The 23,424-nt window shown below is 36.4% G+C and overlaps 2 protein-coding genes across 2 annotated transcripts; both read left to right on the plus strand.

Moving 5' to 3' along the window:
- Window positions 1-411: 411 nt before the first annotated feature.
- LOC128101556 (olfactory receptor 4C13-like) lies at window positions 412-1,341 on the plus strand. The gene has a single exon (XM_052724799.1). The coding sequence runs from the start codon at window positions 412-414 to the stop codon at window positions 1,339-1,341; it is 930 nt and encodes a 309-aa protein (XP_052580759.1).
- An 18,856-nt stretch (window positions 1,342-20,197) lies between these two features.
- LOC128101351 (olfactory receptor 4C46-like) lies at window positions 20,198-21,103 on the plus strand. The gene has a single exon (XM_052724410.1). It carries the CDS (start codon window positions 20,198-20,200, stop codon window positions 21,101-21,103), a length of 906 nt encoding a protein of 301 aa, XP_052580370.1.
- Window positions 21,104-23,424: the final 2,321 nt, after the last annotated feature.

Here is a 23,424-nt window from a genome sequence, read left to right on the forward strand (position 1 = left end):
CATATACCTGCTAAGTTTCATCATTTCATATAAACATAAAGAGCATGCTTCAGCTTTGCATTCATGGTCTTTTCACACATCATCTACCTCTTTATTAAAGTTCAGCTTCCACTAGCATAAAATCTACTATAAATTAGACACTGAGTCACAACAGATGGACAAGTATATTCAGTTGTCCTTTGCCCTACACACTCATAAAAATTCCTCATATTGATCTCTTAAGAGAGTTATCACCTGAGAAGCAACGTGAAGAATTCAGAATCTTTTTTAGAACACAAATAAAAATCTCATGAAAATTCACAAATAAACAGAATACAGAGATCTGAGGCTTATTGAGGTAGAAAATTTTAATAGATTCATGGTTGTATTGATATTTTTCAGATGATATAACCAGCTATCACATGAAATAAAATGGAGAGCCAAAACAATGTGACAGAGTTTATTCTTCTGGGGCTCACAGAGAACCCAAAGATGCAGAAAATTGTGTTTTCTGTGTTTTTTCTTATCTACATCACTTCTATAGCAGGCAATGTGCTCATTGTGATCACCATAATTTCTACGTCATTATTAGAATCTCCCATGTACTTTTTCCTGGCTTATCTGTCCTTTATTGATGCCTGTTACTCCTCCGTTAGCACCCCTAAACTGATAGTAGATTCACTCTGTGAAAAGAAGACCATCCTATTCAATGGATGCATGACTCAAATCTTTGGGGAGCATTTGTTTGGAGGTGCTGAGATCATCCTGCTGACTGTGATGGCCTATGACCGCTATGTGGCCATCTGCAAACCCCTTCATTATGCAACCATTATGAGTCGACGACTATGTAGCCTGCTAGTGGGAGTGTCATGGTTGGGAGGTTTCCTTCATGCCACCATACAGATCCTGTTCATTGTCCGATTACCCTTCTGTGGCCCTAATGTCATAGATCACTTTATGTGTGATCTTAATCCTTTGCTCAACCTTGTCTGCACCGATACTCACACTCTTGGACTCTTTGTTGCTGCTAACAGTGGCTTCATTTGTCTGCTGAACTTCCTCCTTCTGCTGGTCTCCTATGTAGCCATCCTGCGCTCCCTAAAGAACCACAGTGCAGAGGGAAGGCACAAAGCCCTCTCTACCTGTATTTCACACATCACAGTGGTTGTCTTATTCTTTGTTCCTTGCATATTTGTGTACATGAGACCTGTAGCTACCTTACCTATTGATAAAGCAGTTGCTATGTTCTATACTATGATAACACCCATGTTAAATCCCTTAATCTACACCTTGAGAAATGCTCAGATGAAGGATGCCATTAAGAAATTAGGTAGCACAAAAGTTCTTTCAAGTAATAAATGAACATATCTGGAGCATGGCATGAATTAAATTGAATCAGAAAATAAAACAGGTACTTTCTATAATTTTAGCAAGGTGCATTTATTGGATGAGGAGAAAACTAGTTATGCAATTTATTTACAATTTCTTCACTAAAGAGATTAGAAATGGGTGTAAGAAACGACAGCATCCACTCCATGCATATTTGGGAAATTCTATTGAATTCAGAGTTTTTCAATCACTCATCCTTGTATAAGTAGTCACATGATTACCATATAGTAAAAAGTGAAGAAATAATACATCTTAGTGGTGAAATATAATCTCTCTGGCAATCCAAAGGTGGGTACTGATAGTCTTCCCATTTTCAGGGACCGACAGAAGGGCAAGTACTAAAACCTTAAGACTGAGAAACAGTGGCCAGAGTAAGACTGGTTGTCCAGGCCACTCTTCTCCCTTCACACTCTGTGAGCTGATGGCAACAGAAACGTTAGACAAACGTGGATTCTCAGCATATGAATGACAATGTTGCCTTAATATTCTCTCTGCTCTCATCGAGATTTCATTTTCTGAAGAACAATTCTCTCTCTTTCAACCACTTTACACTTAAGTAATGGTCTATTATTTAAAGCTGTTTTTTAAAGTGAGCTTATCCTTGGGGATGATTTGAGGGAGGGAGACATAGAGATTTGGTGGTTAACGGATAAAGCTGAATTGGAGGTATAACTTCTTATGTTCTATAGCATGTGGGTGATGCAAGTTTTATGACAATTAATTGAATTTTCTAAAATATCCACTAAAGAGTAACTGAATGTTCCCAGTACAAAGACATGATGTATATCTGAGGTGATAGATATACTGGTCTGATATTGTACATCATATACATGTAATAAAGTATCATACGATGCCCCATAAATATGTGTAATTATTGTATGTCAATTACAAATAAGATACATTTGAAATGCATGTGTCGCCTGTGGTGGTTTAAATAAGAAATGTCTCCCATTGGCTCAGATACTTGAACACTTGGTCCCTAGTTGGCTGTGCTGTTGGGGGAAGTGATGCAGCCTTGCTGGAAGAAGCACATTATTGGAGCTGGAATTGAGATTTCATAGTTTTTCCCTACTCCAGTTTGTTCTTTCTGCTTCCCCCTTACAGCTGAAGAGGTGAATTCTCAGTTTCCTGTTCCCGTAGCCTTATCTGTCCCTTGGGTCTATGCCTCCCACCATAGTGGACTCTTATTCTCAGGAAACATAAACTAAGTTAAACCATTTCTTCTATGAGTTGCCTTTGGTTATGGTATTTTATCACAACAATAGAAAAGTAATGGATACATACTGTTACACACACACACACACACACACACACACACACAAATTCAGGATAAATACATTCAGGTTTTTATGTCTCTTATGCACTAATCAACAATTACTCTGAGCCCAGTGACTCTATCAGAAACAGTGACATTTACTACTGTTTTGATGGTAAATAAGGAAAAATCCAGGTCTTCTCTTAACTTAGCTTAGTACCCATTAGGACATTTTAAGAATTAGGAAAAAAAATTGTAACATAGTAATATAAATGATTAGAAAGTAAAAGTGCATTTTGTATTAGCACAAAATTAGACAACCCAAGAAATCATTCCTACATAAGAAATAGCAATATGAGGCAAAACATTACAGATGGAGTCAGGAGCTGGATGATGACTCACTTACCAAAGTGTTTGCTGTGCAAACATGGGGACCTCATTCCAGGCCCCCAGAACCCAATCAGCAACTAAGCAGAGTTAGGAACATGAGAAATAGTCTTCCCCAGGGAAAATCACACCATTGATTGTCCAATACCAAATGGTCATCCCTAAAAACATATAACATTATACAGTAGCCTTATACAGACTTAGCAGATTGTATTCATATATTTAGGAATATACATGTATACACATTAATGTATGTAACAACAAATAGTGAAAAATAGAAATGATTAATTTAAAAGAGAAAAAGAAAGAATATTTTGAAGAACTTGGAGAAAGGAACAGGAAAGGGGAAATGATGTTTATATTATATATATAAAATAATGAAATTATATTGTAATCTCAAAAATAAAAGAAAAATTTAAAATGCTGGGCAAAGGTTGCATGATTCTGTAACCCCAGCATTGGTAGATCAGAGAATCTCAGAGCTCACTGGCCAGCCAACCAAGCTAAACAGTGCGCTCAGGGTTCACTGAGAGACCCTGCCTCAAAAAAAAAGAAAAAAGGGATAATGACAGTGGAAGACGCTCAGTCTCCTCCCCTGTCATCCTTACACACATGCATATATATGCACATGTGCCTATATACATTCAAAAACACAAAGACACATACTCTTAGCACACATATACATAAAGTTGTCAGTAGAATGCATAGGCGTGAAGCTGATCTGAAAGTATATCATGAAGAAGGAAAACATTTAAAAGGCTTTCTATGAAAGATTGTTTCACAGCAGACTTCTTGATGTTCTGGCTCTTACAATCTCAGTATTTCCACCTATGCACCTCCACCTAAACTAATTATCTGAGAAAATTCAAGGAATATGTACTAGTTATAAACAAAAGGTCTTGATATAGGATGAATGTTAGAGAAAGTCATAAACAAAACGGTTTCTTGTTTATGTCACTGGAGAATGAGAGATCTTAAATTGTGAATAAGGTACAAGAATTTTCTTATAAAATGGAAAAAGTCTCATCCAATCAATTAAATGCATGCATATATCAAAAAGACAATAAATAAATTCCTCCATCAGCCTGGCTTCCTATGATCTGAGACATCAGCCGTTTTTCCTGTCTTTAATTTGAACTGTAATAGCAGCTTTTCCTGCCAGCATTCACTATGAAACTACATTATTGCCTGTCCTTGTTCTGGTATCAAGTCTTGGATGATAACTATACTACAAATTCTGCTAAATCTCCAGTCATTTGTAGACCTTGGAGTTTTTAAGCTTCCATAACTATGAAAGATTAGAGATATGACTCAAGGGGACTGCTGTGGAATAATCCTCTTGTATACTGTAAAGATTTGTCACTCAAATTGGTTTAATAAAACACTGACTGGTCAGCAGCCAGGCAGGAAGTATAAGCAGGGCGACCAAACTAAGGGTGATAGAAAGGAGAAGGGGGATCGAGAGAGTTGCCACCAGATACAGAGGGAGCAGGAGATGAACGTGCCATGCTAATAAAGGAACAGCCATATGGCAGAGGGTAAATAAGGAATATGTATTAACTTAAAATGTAAGAGCTAGTTAGCAATAAGCCTGAGCTATTGGCCAAGTATTTATAATTTATATTAAGCCTCCAAGTCAATTATTTGGTAAGCAGCTGCCAGGTATTTGGGAACAGGCAAGTGGGTGAGAAACATCCATCTACTGGGGACCACACTTATCTCTCATGCACAAGGCCCTGAATTCAATCCCCAATCCCATAAAGAAAGTTACATAACCACATGACCAAATATATTATAATAAACATGCATTCCTTATAATAAGTAAATTTCATGTAATTTATTATAATTAATAAATATGCTTTATTTTAAGGGTCTTTTGTTCATCAGTTTTTGCTAGAGTCATGAAATCAGTAGGAGGTGATAGATAGATGGATACAGGCATGCATAGACAAAGAGATGACTAGTCTGTGTGTTACTTATATGTATGCTTTCAGGGCTGACTGGTATTATATGACCAATTGGCGTGCTTTTCCCTAGAGAACACTATTTTTCCCACTCAACATTCTTTAGTTGCCCATAGATCTTTGAGGCTTTGTGACCTTTTCCCATCCACATTGGTGCATCTATTCATGTCATCCTTGCTCAGCTTATGTTTGGGTGATCATGTTGGTGAGACTTTATGAGTGTAGCCTCTTAAATTCATAGGGGACCCAATCTCACAAGAAACTCCCTGATCCTGGCTCTTACAGTCTTTCTGCATTCTCTTCTGCAATGTTCCTTGAGCCTTGGGGGCAGACATATTTTATAGATGTATCCTTGGACTGGTCTCCACAACTCTGCATTTTGATTACTTTTAATAAAAAGCCATTTTTAAAGTTAGGACAGAAAATCTAATTACTGGCTAGTTTTGTGTTAACTCAGCACAAACTAGAATCATCAGAGAAGAGGGAGCCTCAATTGAGGAAATGCCTCTGTAAGAGTAGGCAAGCTTATAGGGCATTTGTTTAATTAGTGATTGATGAAGAAGGGCCCAGCCCATTATGGGTGGTACCATCCTTGGGCTGGTAGTCCTGGGTTCTATAAGAAAGCAGACTGAGCAATCCATGAGGAGAAAGCTAGTAAGCAGCACTCCTCCATGGCCTCTACATCAGGTCCTGCCTCCAGGTTTCTGTCTTGCTTCTGACTTCCTTTGATGATATACTGTGATGTCAAATAAACCCTTTCCTCCCCAAGTTGCTTTTGTTATAGTGTTTCATCATAACAATAGTAACCTTAACTAAGACACCAAGACATCAGCAATTCATTTAAAAGTCCCTAGGTAAGGAGCCTTCTAAAGTTAATTCTGAGCCTTTTTCTGTCTGTCTTTCTGTCTGTCTTTTAATGTTTTTAAATATGTTTTCATTCCTCAAAATTTCATACATTTATGTAATATATTGATCATATCCATCCACACTATCTCCTTCCAACTCCCTCTAGTGTTCTTATCTCATCTCCTTCCCGACTTGAGGCCCTTCTTTTTCAAAGCATCTGTATTAGTGCAGAGAGAGGAATCAAGACAAAAAAGGAGAATCTACTTCAAGGAGAAAAACAGAAGAATTCCTGGAGCCAAGAAAAATGTGCCAGCAACCTATGAAGCAAAGGTAAAAAGAAGAGCCAGAGAAGCACAAAGTAATTCAACCTCAGTGTTGGGTCTCTGGATTGGGATAAATGGGAGAATGCAAACAACCTTGAAAGCAGCAGCAGATGAATGATTCTAACTGCAGGAAAAAGCCACAGTCCCTACAAACTTTAAATTTAGTTCACATATTTTGTATAAACGTGATTCCTCCTACATGACAAGCTAGCTTTAGGGAAGTAATGCAAAATGTCACTCATCAGACTTTCAGAGTGCAGCAATTGGGAAGAGTCCTGTTGTTAGGGACTGAGTTGATCCGAGGACTAGAAAACTCAGAATAAGAACTGTTGTGCATATTTACATCCCAGCCTCTCAGGAGGCTGAGGAGGGGAGACTACAAAATGAAAATTGACCTGTCTCAAAGAAGGCTAAGGGTATAAGATCGGTGGTAAAGATGATCTGGCAGTTTTAGACTCTGGGTTCAATCCCCAATACCAGAAAAGAAATGAACAATCATAGCCCAACATCCCCATGGACATACCACCACATTAGCTGGGTAAAGAAAGCCTCATGGGATAGTTGTGGTTTTGAGACATATTAGAAATAACTTCTCCCTAATGTCTTGGATGGGTGTAAAACATTATTAAAACACCATTGAACACTCTTAAAATGACTACAATATTAATTATAAATCTTCATTGTATTTATTCCTTTTGTGTGTGTATTTTCTATGAATAAGCAAATATGTTGGGAGTATGGGGTGATTTGATTCTCTAATTAACAGATACTAAATTCTTCCCTGGAGCCATGCTTAATATAAGCAAAGGACAGTAGGTCAAGCAGCCAGCCAATTACCATATACTACTAGTACTGACCATAGTAAGATTCATGGATGCCTTGTGGAAACTACACAACAATCACAGCTGTTTTCTGCCAAAGCACTGCTCAAGAGCTTGAAGAAGTGGCTGTCTTAGTTACCTTTCTATTGCTGTGAGGAGACATCATGACCAAGGCAACTTATCCTTCAGTACTCCGAAGCCAGAACTCTGTGGCCTATGCTACCAAATTCTGTTGCCTACTTGGGATAGAACCTTGCCCGCTTCTTGAATCACATTTGCGTAAGCTTTGATTTTTTGATGCTTTCCTTAGTTGAACAAATCTTCCTTTGCTTTAAAAGCAGATTTCTTAGGCATTTCCCTTTTATAAGTTGGAAAATTTGCTGGGTAAGATCTTGCCCTAAGGGCACCACTCCTTTTATTCCATTTAGCAGCCAGCCTACTTTAAACTTATCTCTTTGAGCACAAGACTTGGCTCCAACATTAAATTTCCTGGTGCCCTTTTTCTCCCCACATTGTACACTTTGTATTTCTTTTCCCTGCCTGCTCTTTTTCATTGTAGATCTGTGTAAGAGTGATAATAGTCACAAGAAAGTCAATACTAGGCTGTCTTGAAATCTCCTTTGCCAGTGAAATGAATCCAAAACTCTTCAATTTAGCTTCAGGCAGATTCTTAGGATGGTGGGAGGAGTGGGACACATTCTGTGCCAAAATATCACAAGAATGATCTCTAGCCCAGAAGTGAATGTTGCTCCCCTCTGATCCCACTTAAGCTGGGCCTCCCCAGTCCACACTGCCTCACTCACTAGTGTTCTCAGCGTCTGTCTTCCAAGCTCCTATAAGGGGTTATCCTTGTGGACCCTGGAACTTCCCTAGCATCCGGTATCTCCCTATCCCCAGGATGTCTCCCTCTATCATGATATCTCCTTTTCGGTATTTATATTCCTCCTCCCTAATTCATTTTTTTGATTTCCTTTTTTCTGATTTCCCAGGTCAGATCTCTTATGCCCTGCTATTCTCCTCTCTATGGCTCCCCAATGCCCTACTCCAGCAATGATCCCTTTTGCTCTCCTGGATTTCAAAGTTACTCCAGAATATATACTCATTTCTGAAGATTTGGAGCTAGGGGCCTCCAATGTGAAAAATCATATGATGTTTTTCCATTTCAGGGTCTGGGTTATATCATTCAGCATGATCTTTTCTAGTTCCATACCTGCAAAATTTCATTTTTCTTGAATGTACCACATTTCATTATCCATTCATCAGTTGAAGAACAATGAGGCTCTTTTCATTTCCTACATATTGTGAATAGAAAAGCAGTGAGCATAACTGAGCAAGTACCTGTTGAGTAGGATGCTGAGTCCTTTAAGTGTTTGCCAAGGAATGGTATACCTGGGCCATATGGTAAATTGATTTTTAGCTTTTTGAGAATTCTCCAGACTGATTACCATAGGGGCTATATAACTTTGCAATTCCACCAACAGAATGAGGATTCCCTTTTCTCACACTTCCTCCTGTGTTTGTTGTCAGTTGCATTGTTGACATTTGCCAATCTCAAAGTTGCTTTGATTTGCATTTCCCTAATTGCTAGAGACGATGAATATTTTTGAGATGTTTCTATCTGGTTTTTTTGTGTGTGTGTGTGTGTGGTTTTTTGTTGTTTTTTTTTTTTTTTTGGTTTTGTTTTGTTTTGTTTTGTTTTTGTTTCTTTTGAGAACTCTCTGTTGTAAACAGAGGCTTTTCTGTTCCACCATGTCCCACGGCCATTTGTAAATAATCATCAGGGACCATGGCCTTTAGTTTTTCTTGCTGTTGCTTGCTTTCATATTACCTGATTTTCTTATTAAAGTGATACTGACTTCATTAGTAGGAGTTTGGGAGTGTTACTTTTTAACATAGTTTAAGATTTTTTTAATAGTTTAAGATTGACTGTAGATTTTTTATGAAGATATAATTCTGCTGTGAACTCATCTGTCCCTGGAATTTTTTCAGCCTTAAACCTTTTTATTACGATTTCAATCTCCTCATTTGTTATGGGACTGATTAGTTTATTAATTTCTTCTTGGTTTAGTTTTGGTGGTTTGGCTGGATCTAGAAATTCATCTTTTTTTTTTTTTTTAGGTTTTCCTACTTAATGGAGTACAGGTTTTTTGTGGGTTTTCTTTATCTTTATTCTTCTCTCATATAAAACATCCAACCTCTGTCTCCCCTCCCTCCCATCCTTTCATCCCCACCTCCCCTCTCCCCCAGATCCACTCCTCCTCCATTTCCCTTCAAAAAAGAGCAAACTTCCCAGTGATATCAACCAAACATGGCATAACAAGATTCAAGAAGACTAGGCATAAACATAGCAAGCCTAGACAAGGCAACCCAGCAGGAGGAAAATGGTCCCACAAGCATGCAAAAGAATCAGAGACACCCCTACTCCCGTTGTTAGGAGTCCAACAAAAAACCTCAAACTAAAGAACCACACCATGTAATGCAGTGGGCCTAGCACAGACCCATGCAGGCTCCACAGTTGCTGCCTCAGTCTCTGTTAGCCTTGATGAGCTCTGCCTTGTTGATTCTGTGGGCCATGTCCTCCTGGTGTCCTCAACCACACTGGCTCCTACGGATCTTCCTCTCCCTCTTGTGCAGTATTCCCTGAGCTCTGCCTAATGTTTGGCTGTGGGCCTCTGTATCTGCTCCTGTCAATGCTAGAGAAAGCCTCTCTGATGACAATTGGGCTAAGCACTGATCTATGGGTACAGTGGAATATCATTAGGAATCATTATATTAACTTTTTTGTTATACTTATCAGTCATGTTTGGTTCTACCCTAGGTCTCTGAGCCATCCAGCTTCTGGTTCTGGCTGTCCAGGCAGTATCAAAAACAGGATCCCTCTTGTGTCTTGTACCTCGAGTGACACCAGTCATTGGTTGGCCACTCCCACAAGTTCTGGGTCATCATTGTTCAAGTTTTTTAAATATTCCCTTATAATAATTTGAGTTTCTTTGGTGTCTATTGTAATGTTCCACATTCATTTCTGATCCTTTCAACTTGGGTCCTGCCTTTTTTTCTTCTGACTAGTTGAGTCAAGAGATTGATTATTTTGTTTATCTTCTCAGAGAACCAGCTTTAGAGTCATTAATTCTTAGCATTGTTTTCTTTTGTTTTTATTTCATTGACTTCTGATTTTTATTATTTCTTGCTGTTGTCTGGGTTTAGGTGTGGTGTGTTCTTGTTTTTCTGAATTTTTGAGTTGCATCATTAAGTCATTTATTTGTGCTTTCCTATTTTTTAATGTAGGCACCTAAAGCTAGAAATTTCTCACAGAGGACTGCTTTCAATGTGTCCCAGAGGATTTGTTGTATTTCATTTTCATTTAGTTCCAGGAAATTTAAAACACATACACACACACACACACACACACACACACACACACACACACACACTCACACACACACACAATTTTATTGAATTTTCTGCTTCACACACATCTTTACTTTTTTTTATTTATTTATTTGTTTTTTGTTTGTTTGTGGTTTTTATTATTGTTGTTTTCAAGACAAGGCTTCTCTGTGTAGCCCTGGCCATCCTGTTACTTGCTCTATAGACCAGACTAGCCTCAAACACAAAGATCCACCTGCCTCTGCCTCCCAAATGCTGGGATTAAAGGCCTTCACCATCATACCGGGCTACAGGAAATTTTTGTTTTGTTTTCTTTTGTATATTTATTTAGATTTTTTATTTTACATCCCAATCAAAGTTTCCCCTCCCTCCTTTCCTCCCAGTCACCCATACACATCATAACTCTTCTTCCCTCAATCCACTCCTCCCCATTTCTCTTCAGAAAAGGGAAGTCCTCCCATGAATAACAATCAGCCATGGTATATCAAATTGCAGTTAAACTAGGCACCTCCTCTCCTATTCAGGCTAGACAAGGCAACTCAGTAGGAGGAAAGGGTCATAAACACAGGCAGAAGAATTAGAAACAGCCCCTGCTCCAACTATTGGAAATCCCACAAAAAGACTAAGCTACACAACTATAACATATATGCAGTTATTCCCATGCAGGCTTCTTGGTTTTCAGTTCAGTCTCTGTGAGCTCCTATAAGCCCAAGTTAGTTGCTTCTGTGGTTTTCCTGTGGTATCTTTGACCCCTCTGTTTGTACAACCCTTCCTCCCCCTCCTCCATGGGTTTCCCTAAGCTCTGCCTAATGATTAGCTGTGGGCCTCTGTGTATGTCTCCATCAATTGCTGGATAAAGCATCTCTGATGATGACTGGGCTAGGTACCAATCCACAAGTATAGCAGAATATCACTAAGAATCATTCCATTTTTTTTTTATTTTTGCCAGTCATGTTGGTTCTATCCTAGATCCCTGGGCTATCTTGTCTCTTAGTCCTAGCCCTCCTGGCAATGCCAGGGGTGGGCTCCCTCTCATGGTATGGGTCTCAAGCTGGACCAGTCATTTGGTTGTCCACTCCCACAATTTCTGTGTCATCTTACTCTGGCACATCTTGTAGGCAGGACAAATTGTAGAGCAATGAATTTTTGGCTGGGTTGGGGTTCCAATCCCTCAACTGGAAGTCTTTCCTGGTTACAGGTTTTATAGCTATCATTCCTAGGGGTCTTTGCTAGGGTCACTCTCATAGATTCCTGGGAATTTCCATTGCGCTAGGTTTCTAGTTCATCCCAGAGATGCTCCCCAATTGGAGTTGTCTCTCCCAGTACTCTCTCCCTCCATTCTCCATCACCTGATCCCTTCTGTTCCCATACTCAGCCCCCCATCCATAGCCCTGCCTACTAGCCCTCCCACCCAGTCCACTAGTGATGTCTATTCTAGTTCCCCTTCACAGTGATTCTATTTCCCCTTCACAGTGAAATTGGCTCCTTGTTACTTAGCTTCTCTGGGTCTGTGGAATGTAGTATGGCTATCCTTTACTACTAATATCCTCTTATAAGTGAGTACATACCATGTTTGTTTTTCTGCATCTGGGATACCTCACTCAGGATGATATTTTCTAGTTCCATCCATTTGTCATCAAATTTCATAATGTCAATGTTATTAACAGATGAGTAATACTCCATTATGAAATTGTACCACATTTCCTTTATCCCTTCTTTGGTTGGGGGACATCTAGGTTGTTTTCAAGTTCTGGTTATAATGAATAAAGCTGCTATGAACAAAGTTATGCAACTTTCCTTTGGGTATGGTAGAGGGTCCTATGAGTATATGCCCAGGAGTGGCATAGCTGGGTCTTGAGGTTGATTAATTCCCAATTTTTTGAGAAACAGCCATATTGATTTCCAAAGTGGTTGTACAAGTTTGCACTCCAACCAGCAATGGAGGAGTGTTCCCCTTTCTCTACATCCTGACCAGCATCTTAGCCATTCTGACAGGTGTAAGATGGACTCTCAGAGTCATTTTAATTTGCATTTCCCTGATGGCTAAGGATTATGAACATTTCTTTAAGTGATTCTCATCCATTTGAGATTCCTCTGTTGAGAATTCTCTGTTTAGATCTGCACTGCATTTTTTAATTGGAATATTGGGGGCTTTGATGTCTAGTTTCTTGAGTTCTTTATATATTTTGGATATCAGCCCTCTGTCAAATGTGGGGTTGGTGAAGGTCTTTTCCCATTCTGTAGGATGCCATTTCATCCTATTGACAGTGTCCTTTCACTTACAGAAGCTTTTCAGTTTCATGAGGTCCCAATTATTATCAATACCTATAGTATTTGTGCTATTTTCAGGAAGTTGTCTCCTGTGCCAATGTGTTCAAGGCTACTCCCATTTTCTCTTCATTCAGATTCAGTGTATTTGGTTTTATATTGAGGTCTTTGATTCACTTGAACTTGGAATTTTATACAGGATGATAAATATCAATCTATTTGCATTCTTCTAAATGCCAACATCCAGTTATGCCAACACCATTTGTTGAAGATTGTTTCTTTTTTCCATTGTATAATTTTGGCTTCTTTGTCAAAAATCACGTGTCCATAGGTGTGTGGATTCAGTCTGTGTTTTTACTCAATTCTATTGATCGACCTGTCTGTTTTTACGCCAATACCATGCAGTTTTTATTACTATATCTCTGTAGTAGACGTTGAAATCAAGGATAGTGATACCTCCATTAGTGCTTTTATTGTACAAGATTGTTTTAGCTATCCTGGGTTTTTTGTTTTTCCATATGAAGATGAGTATTGTTCTTTCAATGTCTGTAAAAAATTGTGTTGGAATTTTTATGGGAATTTCATTGAAATTGTAGATTGCTTTTTCTAAAACAGCCAGTTTTACTATGTTAATCCTACTGATCCATGAGCATGTGAGATCTTTTCATCTTCTGATATCTTCTCCAAATATTTTCTTCAAAGACTTGAAGTTCTTGTCATGCAGGTCTTTCACTTGATTACAGTTATCCTAAGACATTGTATATTGTTTGTGGTTATTGTGAAGGGTTTTGTTTCCTTGATTTTATTCTCATCCCATTTATCCTTTGTATATAGGAGAGCTACTAATTTTTTTTTTTTTTTTTAGTAAATTTGTATCCAGCAACTTGACTGAAGGTGTTTTTTGGCTGTAGGAGTTTCCTGGTAAAATTTTTGGGGTCACTTATATATACTATTATATCATCTGCAAATAATGATACTTTAATGTCTTCATTTCCAATTTGTATCTCCTTGATCTCCTTATGTTGTCTTACTGCTCTGGCTAGAACATCAAGTTACTATATTGAATAGATATGGAGAGAGTGCACAGTCTTGTCTTGTTACTGATTTTAGTGGAATTGCTTTGAGTTTCCCTCCATTTAATTTGATGTTGGCCATCAGCTTGCTGTATATTGCTTTTATTATATTTAGGCATGTTCCTTATATCCCTGATTTCTCCAAGACTTTTCTCAAGAAAGAATGTTGGATTTTGTCAAAGACTTTTTCAGCCTCTAGTGAGATGACCATGTGGTTTTTTTCTTTCAGTTTGTTTATACAGTGGGGTACACTGACAGATTTTCATATGTTGAACCATCCCTGCATCTCTAGGCTAAAGCCCACTTGATCATGATATGGTGGATGATCTTTTTTATGTGTTCTTGGATTCAGTTTGCCAGTATTTTATTGAGTATTTTGCATAAATGTTCATGAGGAAAATTGGTCTGTCATTCTCTTTCTTTGTTGTATCTTTGTGTGGTATGGGTATCAGTGTGACTATGGCCTCATAAAATGAATTTGGCAATGTTCTTCCTGTTTCTAGTTTGTGGAATAATTTGAGGATTGGAATTACCTTTTCTTTGAAAGTCTGATAGAATTCTGCATTAAAATTAACTGTCTCTGGACTTTGTTTGGTTGGGAGACTTTTAATGACTATTTTTGTTTCCTTAGGGGTTATTGGTCTATTTAAATTGTTTATCTCTTCTTGATTTAACTTTGGTAAGGGTATCTATCAAGAAATTTGTCCATTTCTTTGAGAATATACAATTTTGTGGAGTACAGGTTATTGAAGTATAACCTAATGATTCTCTGGATTTCCTCAGAGTCTATTGTTATATTCCCCATTTCATTTCTGATTTTGTTAAATTGGATATTCTCTCTGCGTTTTAGTTGGTTTGGATAAAGGTTTGTCCATCTCGTTGATTTTTCTCAAAGAACCAACTCTTTGTTTCATTGATTCTTTATATTGTTCTCATTGTTTCTATTTTATTGATTTCAGCTCTTGGTTTGATTATTTCTTGCCATCTACTGCTCTTGGTGTGTCTACTTCTTTTTCTTCTGGAGCTTTCAGGAGTGCTGTTAAGTTGCCGGTGAAAGAATTCTTCATGCAGGCACTTAGTGTTATGAACTTTCCTCTTAGCACTGCTTTTATAGTGTCCCATAAGTTTGGGTATGTTGTACATTCATTTTCATTGAATTCTAGGAAGTCCTTAATTTCTTATTTCTTCCTTGGCCCATTGGTAATTCAGTAGAGAGTTGTTCAGTTTCCATGAATTCGTAAGCTTTCTGCTGTTTCTGTTGTTTTTGAAATCCAACTTTGACCCATGGTGGTTTCATAGGATACAGGGGATTACTTAATTTTTTATCTGTTGAGACTTGCTCTGTGACCTAGAATATGGTCAACTTTGGAGAAGATTCCATGAGGCGCTGAGAATGAGGTCTATTTTTTTCTGCTTGGGTGAAATGTTCTATTGATATCTGTTTGGTCCATTTGAGTCATAATTTCTGGGATACAGTAGACCTATCCTATGTCAACATAATAAAGGCAATGCAGAAAGACCCCAGCCAGCATGATTCTAAACAGAAAAAAAAACCATTTTCACTAAAATCAAGAATAAGACAAATGTGTCCATTCTCCCTCACCCGGTTCAACATAATACTTGATGTCTTAACTAGAGCAATCGGAAAATGAAGGAGCTAAAAATAGGAAATGAAGCCGGGCGGTGGTGGCGCACGCCTTTAATCCCAGCACTCGGGAGGCAGAGCCAGGCGGATCTCTGTGAGTTCGAGGCCAGCCTGGGCTACCAAGTGAGTTCCAGGAAGGCGCAAAGCTACACAGAGAAACCCTGTCTCGAAAAACCAAAAAAAAAAAAAAAAAAAATAGGAAATGAAGAGGCCAAAGTATACTTAGTTACAGATGATGTATTTCTGTAAATAAAAGACTCCACCAGAAAACTCTTACAGCTGATGAATACATTCATCAAAGTAGCAGCATACAAACTTAACACAGAAAAATCAGTAGCTTTACTATATATAAATGACAAGCATGCCAAGGAAAACATTAAGGAAATAATACAATTTACAATTGCCTCAAAAAAATATAGAACACTTTGAAGTGAATCTAAGAAACTGAAAGACTTCTCCAATGAAAATTTTAAAGCACTTTGGAAAGAAATTGAAAATGATACTAAAAGATGGGAAAACCTGTTATATTTATGGATTGGTAAGACTGAGATTGTTAAAATGGCCATCCTAACAAAATCAACTTACAGATTCAACACAATCCCCATTTTAAAAATCCGATACAGGAAACACATAAAAACACAATATCCAAAAGCCATAATATATACTCAAAGGACCTATAAGGTACAAAAAACACTCTGACAAAAGAACCCCTAAGGATGGCATTGAGTTCATTTTGTGTTGGCCATTTATACTTTATGATGAAAAAAAACTATTTTCAATAAAAGAAAAAAGAAAAGAAATAAAATAAATTTAAAAATTTCAACACAGTTCTTCAGAGAATTTGAAAATACAATTTTACATTTAATATGGAAATACAAATGACCCAAGAAAGCCAAAATAACCCTAAACAGCAGAAAAGTTGCTGAAGGTATAACCATCTCAGATTTCAAATTATATTACAGAACTATAGTGATAAAAACTGCATGATACTGCCATAAAAACAGGCTCATTGATCAATGAAGTAGAATTAAGGACCTGTATATAAACTCACATTCCTACAGCCACCTGATTCTTTTATAAAGATGTCAACATTGTAAAGATAACATCTTGAATAAATGGTGCTAGTCAAACTTGATAGCTACATATGCAAGAATAAAATTATGTCCTTTTCTCTCACGCTGAACAAAACTCAACTCCAAATGGATGTAGGACCTTGACATAAGACTTTTGTAGAGGATAAAATAGGAAATATACTTGAACTTATAGACACAGTAAGGGAGTGTCTAACAGGACCCCAGTAACACAGGCATGAAGACCAACAATTGATAGATAGGACCACATGAAACTAAAATCTTCTTTACAACAAAGGATACCATCACTTGAGTGAAGAGAAAATCCACAGGATAGAAAAATGTCTTTACCAGCTATACATCTAACAGAGGGTTAATATGTAGAATATACTGTTGGAGATGTGGGAAAGGGTTGGCAGATTTGAAAACATGGTTATTCAGTGTCCATCAAAAAAAACATTTATGCCCTCACTTCTCTAGATCTCAAGTAAGCAGTAGTGAGTTTTCAGAAAAGATCTACTATTGAAAACAGAACAATTCTCTCAATATAAGTTAACAGAAAAAATACATCACAAATCCACACACTGTATTTATGGCCCTTTGTTATTCACATGGCATCCACTTTCTTAATAATGTGGGTTCACTGGAAGACTTAGGTTCTAAGTGTAGGGAATATAAAGTCCCCATTCAAGAATAGGTTCCTCCCTGAACATGTCTCTCCAGAATACATAATTTTTGAAAAACAATAAAAAAAACTTTCCATCAAAAGAGGTAATTAATTCCTGGGAGAGAAAGAACAATGTCCCTGAACCTTTCTGGAACCTTTGTAACTATCTGTGCAGTGTAAAGTAGAAGTGTTTTGTTGCCATTTAAGATTGATCAGGGATGAGGTGGCTCATATAAAACCTATGCATCCTGCAGACTTTGGTTTCCTACTTAAGAGGACCAGAGCCACATACAACAGTCAGTCCTTTATGTGTTACAAGTAAATTCATTCTGATTCAAAATCCGGATTTGTATTAAAATGTTAGATGGAGTAATTTTTATTTTTAAGAATATTTTACTTTGTATTACACAGCTTTACTTTTTAAAACCAATCTACAAAAATTAACATGTTTAATGTATATAATTTCTTAATAACTATTTTTTCATGTTTTATTTGTATATTTATTCACATATATAACAGCAATAAAAGAGGCCATGAATTTGAGAGAGAATAAGGGACAGGCTATTATTGGTGGATTAGAGGGAGGGAAGGGAGGGAAATGATGTAGTCATATTTTCAGTAAAAATAAAATAAATTTTAAAAAAGGGACTTTCTGACTTTTGCTAGAATGTAGTCTAGCCTGCACAGGCAGCGGGTGAACTGTGAAATATTCTCTATCACCTGCTGTCATTGACTCTAGAATCACTGACATTTCTGCTATATAAAGAAATAGGTTTTATTTATTTATTTAATATTTATTTAATATTGAATTTTCTGAATAGATTCTTTCTCAACCATGTCACATCTCTAACAACGAAACTTACAAATTCCAAAAGGAGTTTGATTTCAGATGGTATTTGTTCCCAAGGTCCCTAAACAGAAGATCACCCTCCAACTACTAAAATGACTAAGGTAAGTGTTCCAATTGTGTTGATCTTATTAAACCTTTCTACTTTTCAAACACTAAACATCATGTTTCAACACTTTAAATATAGTAATAGAACCTTCCATTTTCATCCAGTTCTTTAAAAGATGATTGATAAATAATATTAACCTAGTTTAACAGATAAAAATTTGAGGTTTAGCAAGATTAAGTAATTTGTGGATGCAGCTTCCTGGCATGTTTTTGCCATGAAATACTTCCCTATTAATCAAGACTAATCATGGGAAGTAAGAAAACATTTAAATATACTTCTTACACACAAAAGTTATAAATGTGAATATTAAATATAGTGAATAACCAAGGTTTAGGAACGAACACAGACAACCCTTCCTGGGATCGGCTGCTGCAGATGAGTTTCTGTGCCTTCTGTGAAAGTAACTATGGAGATAATTCTTCCTCAATCTATTACAAGGTTAACTCTTTAGCTCCTATTGTTGATTCTTCATACTTTAGGAATGGACAACTCATAAAAATAAATAAAAATTCCATATGTGTCAATAGCACTGTGGTATGTATTCTCATATGTATCCTATTAATTCCTCTAACAATTTTTAAGGTCGTGCTGTTATTTTTACTTTGTAAAAAGCAGGATGAAAGATACCACAAAATATTTCTTAGGAAAAATCAAGACTGTAGCAAATACACTTACAATTCTAAATCCAGTATACTTGAGTACTGTGCAAAAAAAATATTAAACATTTTACCAAAGAATCAGAAGACAACAGTTTGGAGTGGATTTTGAAGAGGGAAAAAATAGGGTTTCAGAGAGACCAATATAAAAGAGCCCACATTTTCCAAATGTTGGGGAATTCAAAGATGTCATTATTAGCATTCACGTGTGTGCACATGCATGGTAATAAAATTTCACCATGAACCTATGTCCTATATAGAGTAATAAATGACTACAGATATTCTGGCTATATAAAAAGGAAATTATTTGCTCAGGATTATTTGTTTATTATAATGATATAGAACCTAAGTCTAGAATTTAGAGGAAAAAATTATTAACAAGTATAATCTGACCGAACTGGGCTATGACTTTTGTTAGTTGCTTGCTTTCAGACCCGATACTTAGTTGCTTTATGTATTTATTACCTAATATGTAAAATTAAATACAAAAATTATATTAGTATCTATTTGATTTCAATAGTGAATGTTTGTAAAGTGTTTAAAAAACCACTATTCAAAAAGATTGAATTAAGATCACTATTGTTATCATAGTTTTTCATTTCTAAAATTCATAGATAATAACTGATATTGTGTTGGTGCTGCAATTAGTCTCTGAAATCATTGCATCATCTGCAAACCAGATGAAATGCAATCAACCATACGGATTGTTACGAGTGATGAATGAAGCCATAAGTGCAAAACCTTTACTACAGTGCCTTACTCAGAGAAATTATTCCCTGAAAGGTATATATTTTAACAATTATTAGGTTAACTGGATTTAGACAATAAGTATTATGAACTATTTCACATTCTCACCACCAATGCCTGCTTATCCTTACATCAAGTGTTTTAAATACCTTCCCCACTGAGTTCCACATCACTTCATCCAAGAGAAAGAAGATTATCCCAACATTCCTATTTGCATCTTCATCCACCTGTTCCTTCTCTCAGTAATCTGACCCTGTTTTCCTTTTCTAGAATAAAGAGTAGTGAAAGGTGTTTTTAAAGGAGACAAAGTTAGGTGTGGGAAGAAGAGGGGATCTAAAAAGAGTTTGCAGGGGTGAATATGATACAAATACACTGTAAAAATTTCTTAAAGAACTAATAAAATATTATTTTAAAAAAATATAAAGAACAAATTCCATAGCTTTTCCTCTGTGGACCTTATACTCCTCTTAGGTCTCCCATTGCAATTTTAACTTATTCTGTGCACCCAGTCAACTATTTCAAACTACACTCTTAGCCATCCCAAATAAGGAAGTGTGCACAAATGACTTCTTGCACTGACAGAAGGTACAGAAGACAATTCAAGTAATCTTCAAGACCTCAGAACATTTACTTCCCTCTCAAGAAAAAATTCTTTAAAAAAAAAAGTCTCATACCTCAGTACAATTGAAGCATTTGTTACTTGTTTTCATGACTAAGTATACAACATTTTTTCAGATAATGTAACTGAATAACACACAAACTACATGGAAATTAGGAACAACGTGACAGAGTTTGTTCTCCTGGGACTCACCAGAAACCCGAGCATGCAGAAAATTGTGTTTGCTGTATTTGTTATCATCTACATCATCTCCATGGTAGGCAATGTGCTCATTGTGGTCACTATCACTGCCAGTCCATCACTGGGATCACCTATGTACTTTTTCTTAGCTTATCTCTCTTTCATTGATGCCTGTTATTCTTCTGTCAATACTCCTAAATTGATAGTAGACTCACTGCGTGAAAACAAGACCATTCTATTCAATGGATGCATGACCCAGGTCTTTGGAGAACATTTCTTCGGAGGTGCTGAGGGCATCCTGCTTACTGTAATGGCCTATGACCGCTATGTGGCCATCTGCAAGCCCTTACACTACACAACCATCATGAGCAGAAGGGTATGTGGCCTGCTGGTAGGAGTGGTATGGGTGGGAGGTTTTCTTCATGCAACCATACAGATCTTGTTCATCTTTGGATTGCCATTCTGTGGCCCTAATGTCATAGATCACTTTATGTGTGATCTAAACCCTTTGCTCAATCTGGCCTGCACTGATACCCACATCCTGGGGCTCTTTGTTGCTGCCAATAGTGGTTTCATTTGTCTGTTAAACTTCCTCCTTCTATTGATCTCCTATGTGGTCATCCTACGTTCACTAAGAAACCACAGTGCAGAGGGGAGGCGCAAAGCCCTCTCAACCTGTGTCTCCCACATAACAGTAGTTGTCTTGTTTTTTGTGCCCTGCATTTTTGTGTACATGAGACCTTCAGCCACTTTATCTATTGATAAAGCAGTTGCTGTGTTCTATACCATGATAACTCCCTTGTTAAACCCTTTAATCTACACCTTGAGAAATGCTCAGATGAAAGATGCCATTAAGAAATTGTGTAGATGAAAAGCTATTTTCATTAACAAGTCAATATTTCTGAAGTTCAGCATTTGAGGCAAGTATCAAAAAGAGAATCATCAGAATGACATTGTATTTGAAACCAAAAAAATGTTTATGGATAAAATAAAAAATATATTATAATTCATGTATTCTGCCTTGAGGTTAAAATTGAGTCTAAAAAATGTGCAAAAATTTAACCCAGGACTTGTACCAAATTCTCTCAGATTAGAAATCAGTTTCACAAGCTTCAGTCAATATATGTTGATAGGATTTTCTTTATACAAAGAATAACAAAATGTAGTAATATTGAAGAATAATCTCTATAACATTTTGTACTGTCTCCATTTTGCAGGTGAGGGGCAAGACAGAAAGAAGGTATAAAAATATATATTGATGACCCATTAAACAAAGTATGACTGATTTTTTCCAGGCCATACTCTTAATTGTGATGATACTCCATCACAGAATAATGATAAGCAGGTCAGAGAAATATACTACTTACCATTTTGTATTAAGAGACTATAATGATATATATTAATATCTATATATTACGGACCCGATAATTTTTCATTACTATCTCTACTTTTTTATAAATAATAATAGATGGCTGTTAATCTCCCTGACCTTTGCAATATCTAACTAGTACAGGGATATAACACCAATGGGCTAATATCTAATAACTAAATATGAAATTTACCAGCATTGTCTTTTTAAAATTCCTTGGAAACTTCAGAAATGTTTTTTATTATTCCTGTCACCTACATTACACTGACACTCCATCCAAAAAGACTGTGGCTCCACAAGAAAAGAATACTATATATCTAGCAGAAATTTCTATATATCGGTTATACAACTATGTTCTATAAAGTGCTTGCAAATACAACTTCTACAAAATAGTACAATGTCTAATGCATAATAAATAGGGAATAATTGAATGGAAATATTAGAGAAGACAAATTTTACAACATTTAGAGACAAAATAATGTAAGCTAGGGAATTTTTTCTTACTTTTTTTTTTTTCAAGCCAGGGTTCTCTGTGTATCTTTGCACCTTTCCTGGAACTCACTCTGTAGCCCAGGCTGGCCTTGAACTCACAGAAATCCGCCTGGCTCTGCCTCCCGAGTACTGGGATTAAAGACGTGCTACCACCACCCTGCTTTTCCTTACCTTTTTAATATTAAAAACATTGGAATAATTCTACTTAGACTACTTAGAGAAACAACAATTTGGTTAGATTGAAAACTAAAAATGAAATTAAAATAGCTTCTCAGCATATGAGAAAATTATTTGCCTTGAAATTTTCTTTGTCCTCAGCAAAATATCATTATCCTGTGATTCTGAGATATTTGGTTATAATTTTCTGTTAATCATTCTGATTTTTGGCAAATCTTATTATGAAAAACTATAAAAAATATGTGACTTAACCTATATTCAAAACCATATCAGAATAAAAAATTCTTTATCCTCTTTGTCCCTCATTCATTTAGCAACAAAGTTTTGGAGCTTAAGGACTGTATCAAGCACAAAGACATTTGCAAAGTGCATGTTTCAACCCCTCTAGTCACCTAATGATGAGTTCCTTGTATGCAGCAAGTTGCTTTTCTTCAGACACATTCAATATTTTTTTTAATTCAGCTTTTGACTGCTTGACTATAGTATGTGCTGGTATATGTTGTTTGGAATCATTCTGTTAAGTGCCCATTGAGCTTCCTGGATCTTGATTTCTATCTTCTTCTAAAGTATCCTGGAAAAAATTAAGCTATACAGGGATTAGACCACAGAGGCTATGTACGACAATCAAAAGTTAATATCATATTCAACAATAAATGTTGTTTTTCCTGTAAAGTTAGGAGCAAAATAAGGATGCTCACTTTCCCCACTTCTGTTCAACATCATAATGAAAGGAATCAGGCAAAATAAGAAATAAAAGTCACCTAAATTAGAAAAAAAAAATCAAGTTGCTTGTTTGATGATGATCTTGCAAATTGAAAACCATAATAATGCCACACAAAAAAAACAAGCAACAAAAAACTTACAACAAATAATTTTAATGTAGTTTCAGGTTACAAAATCATTAGATCAAAAATTTCTGCTAAAAAATAAATATTTCAAAAATAAAATTTAAATTCTATTTATAATAGCATAGGAAATTAAATGTTTAGGAGTACATTTAATTGGAAAGATAAAAGCTAGGAATATGTGTATACTGAGAATTGTAAAACATTGTTGGGTTTCAAAGATGGTATCATACACAAACGCAACAATATTGTATGTTCATATAGTAGAAGAACTAATATTATCAAAATATCCACATTTTACAAAGTAAT

This window comes from Peromyscus californicus, unplaced genomic scaffold (genome assembly GCF_007827085.1).
Source record: "Peromyscus californicus insignis strain IS unplaced genomic scaffold, ASM782708v3 Scaffold_7__1_contigs__length_154581171, whole genome shotgun sequence".
NCBI classification, from domain to species: domain Eukaryota; kingdom Metazoa; phylum Chordata; class Mammalia; order Rodentia; family Cricetidae; genus Peromyscus; species Peromyscus californicus.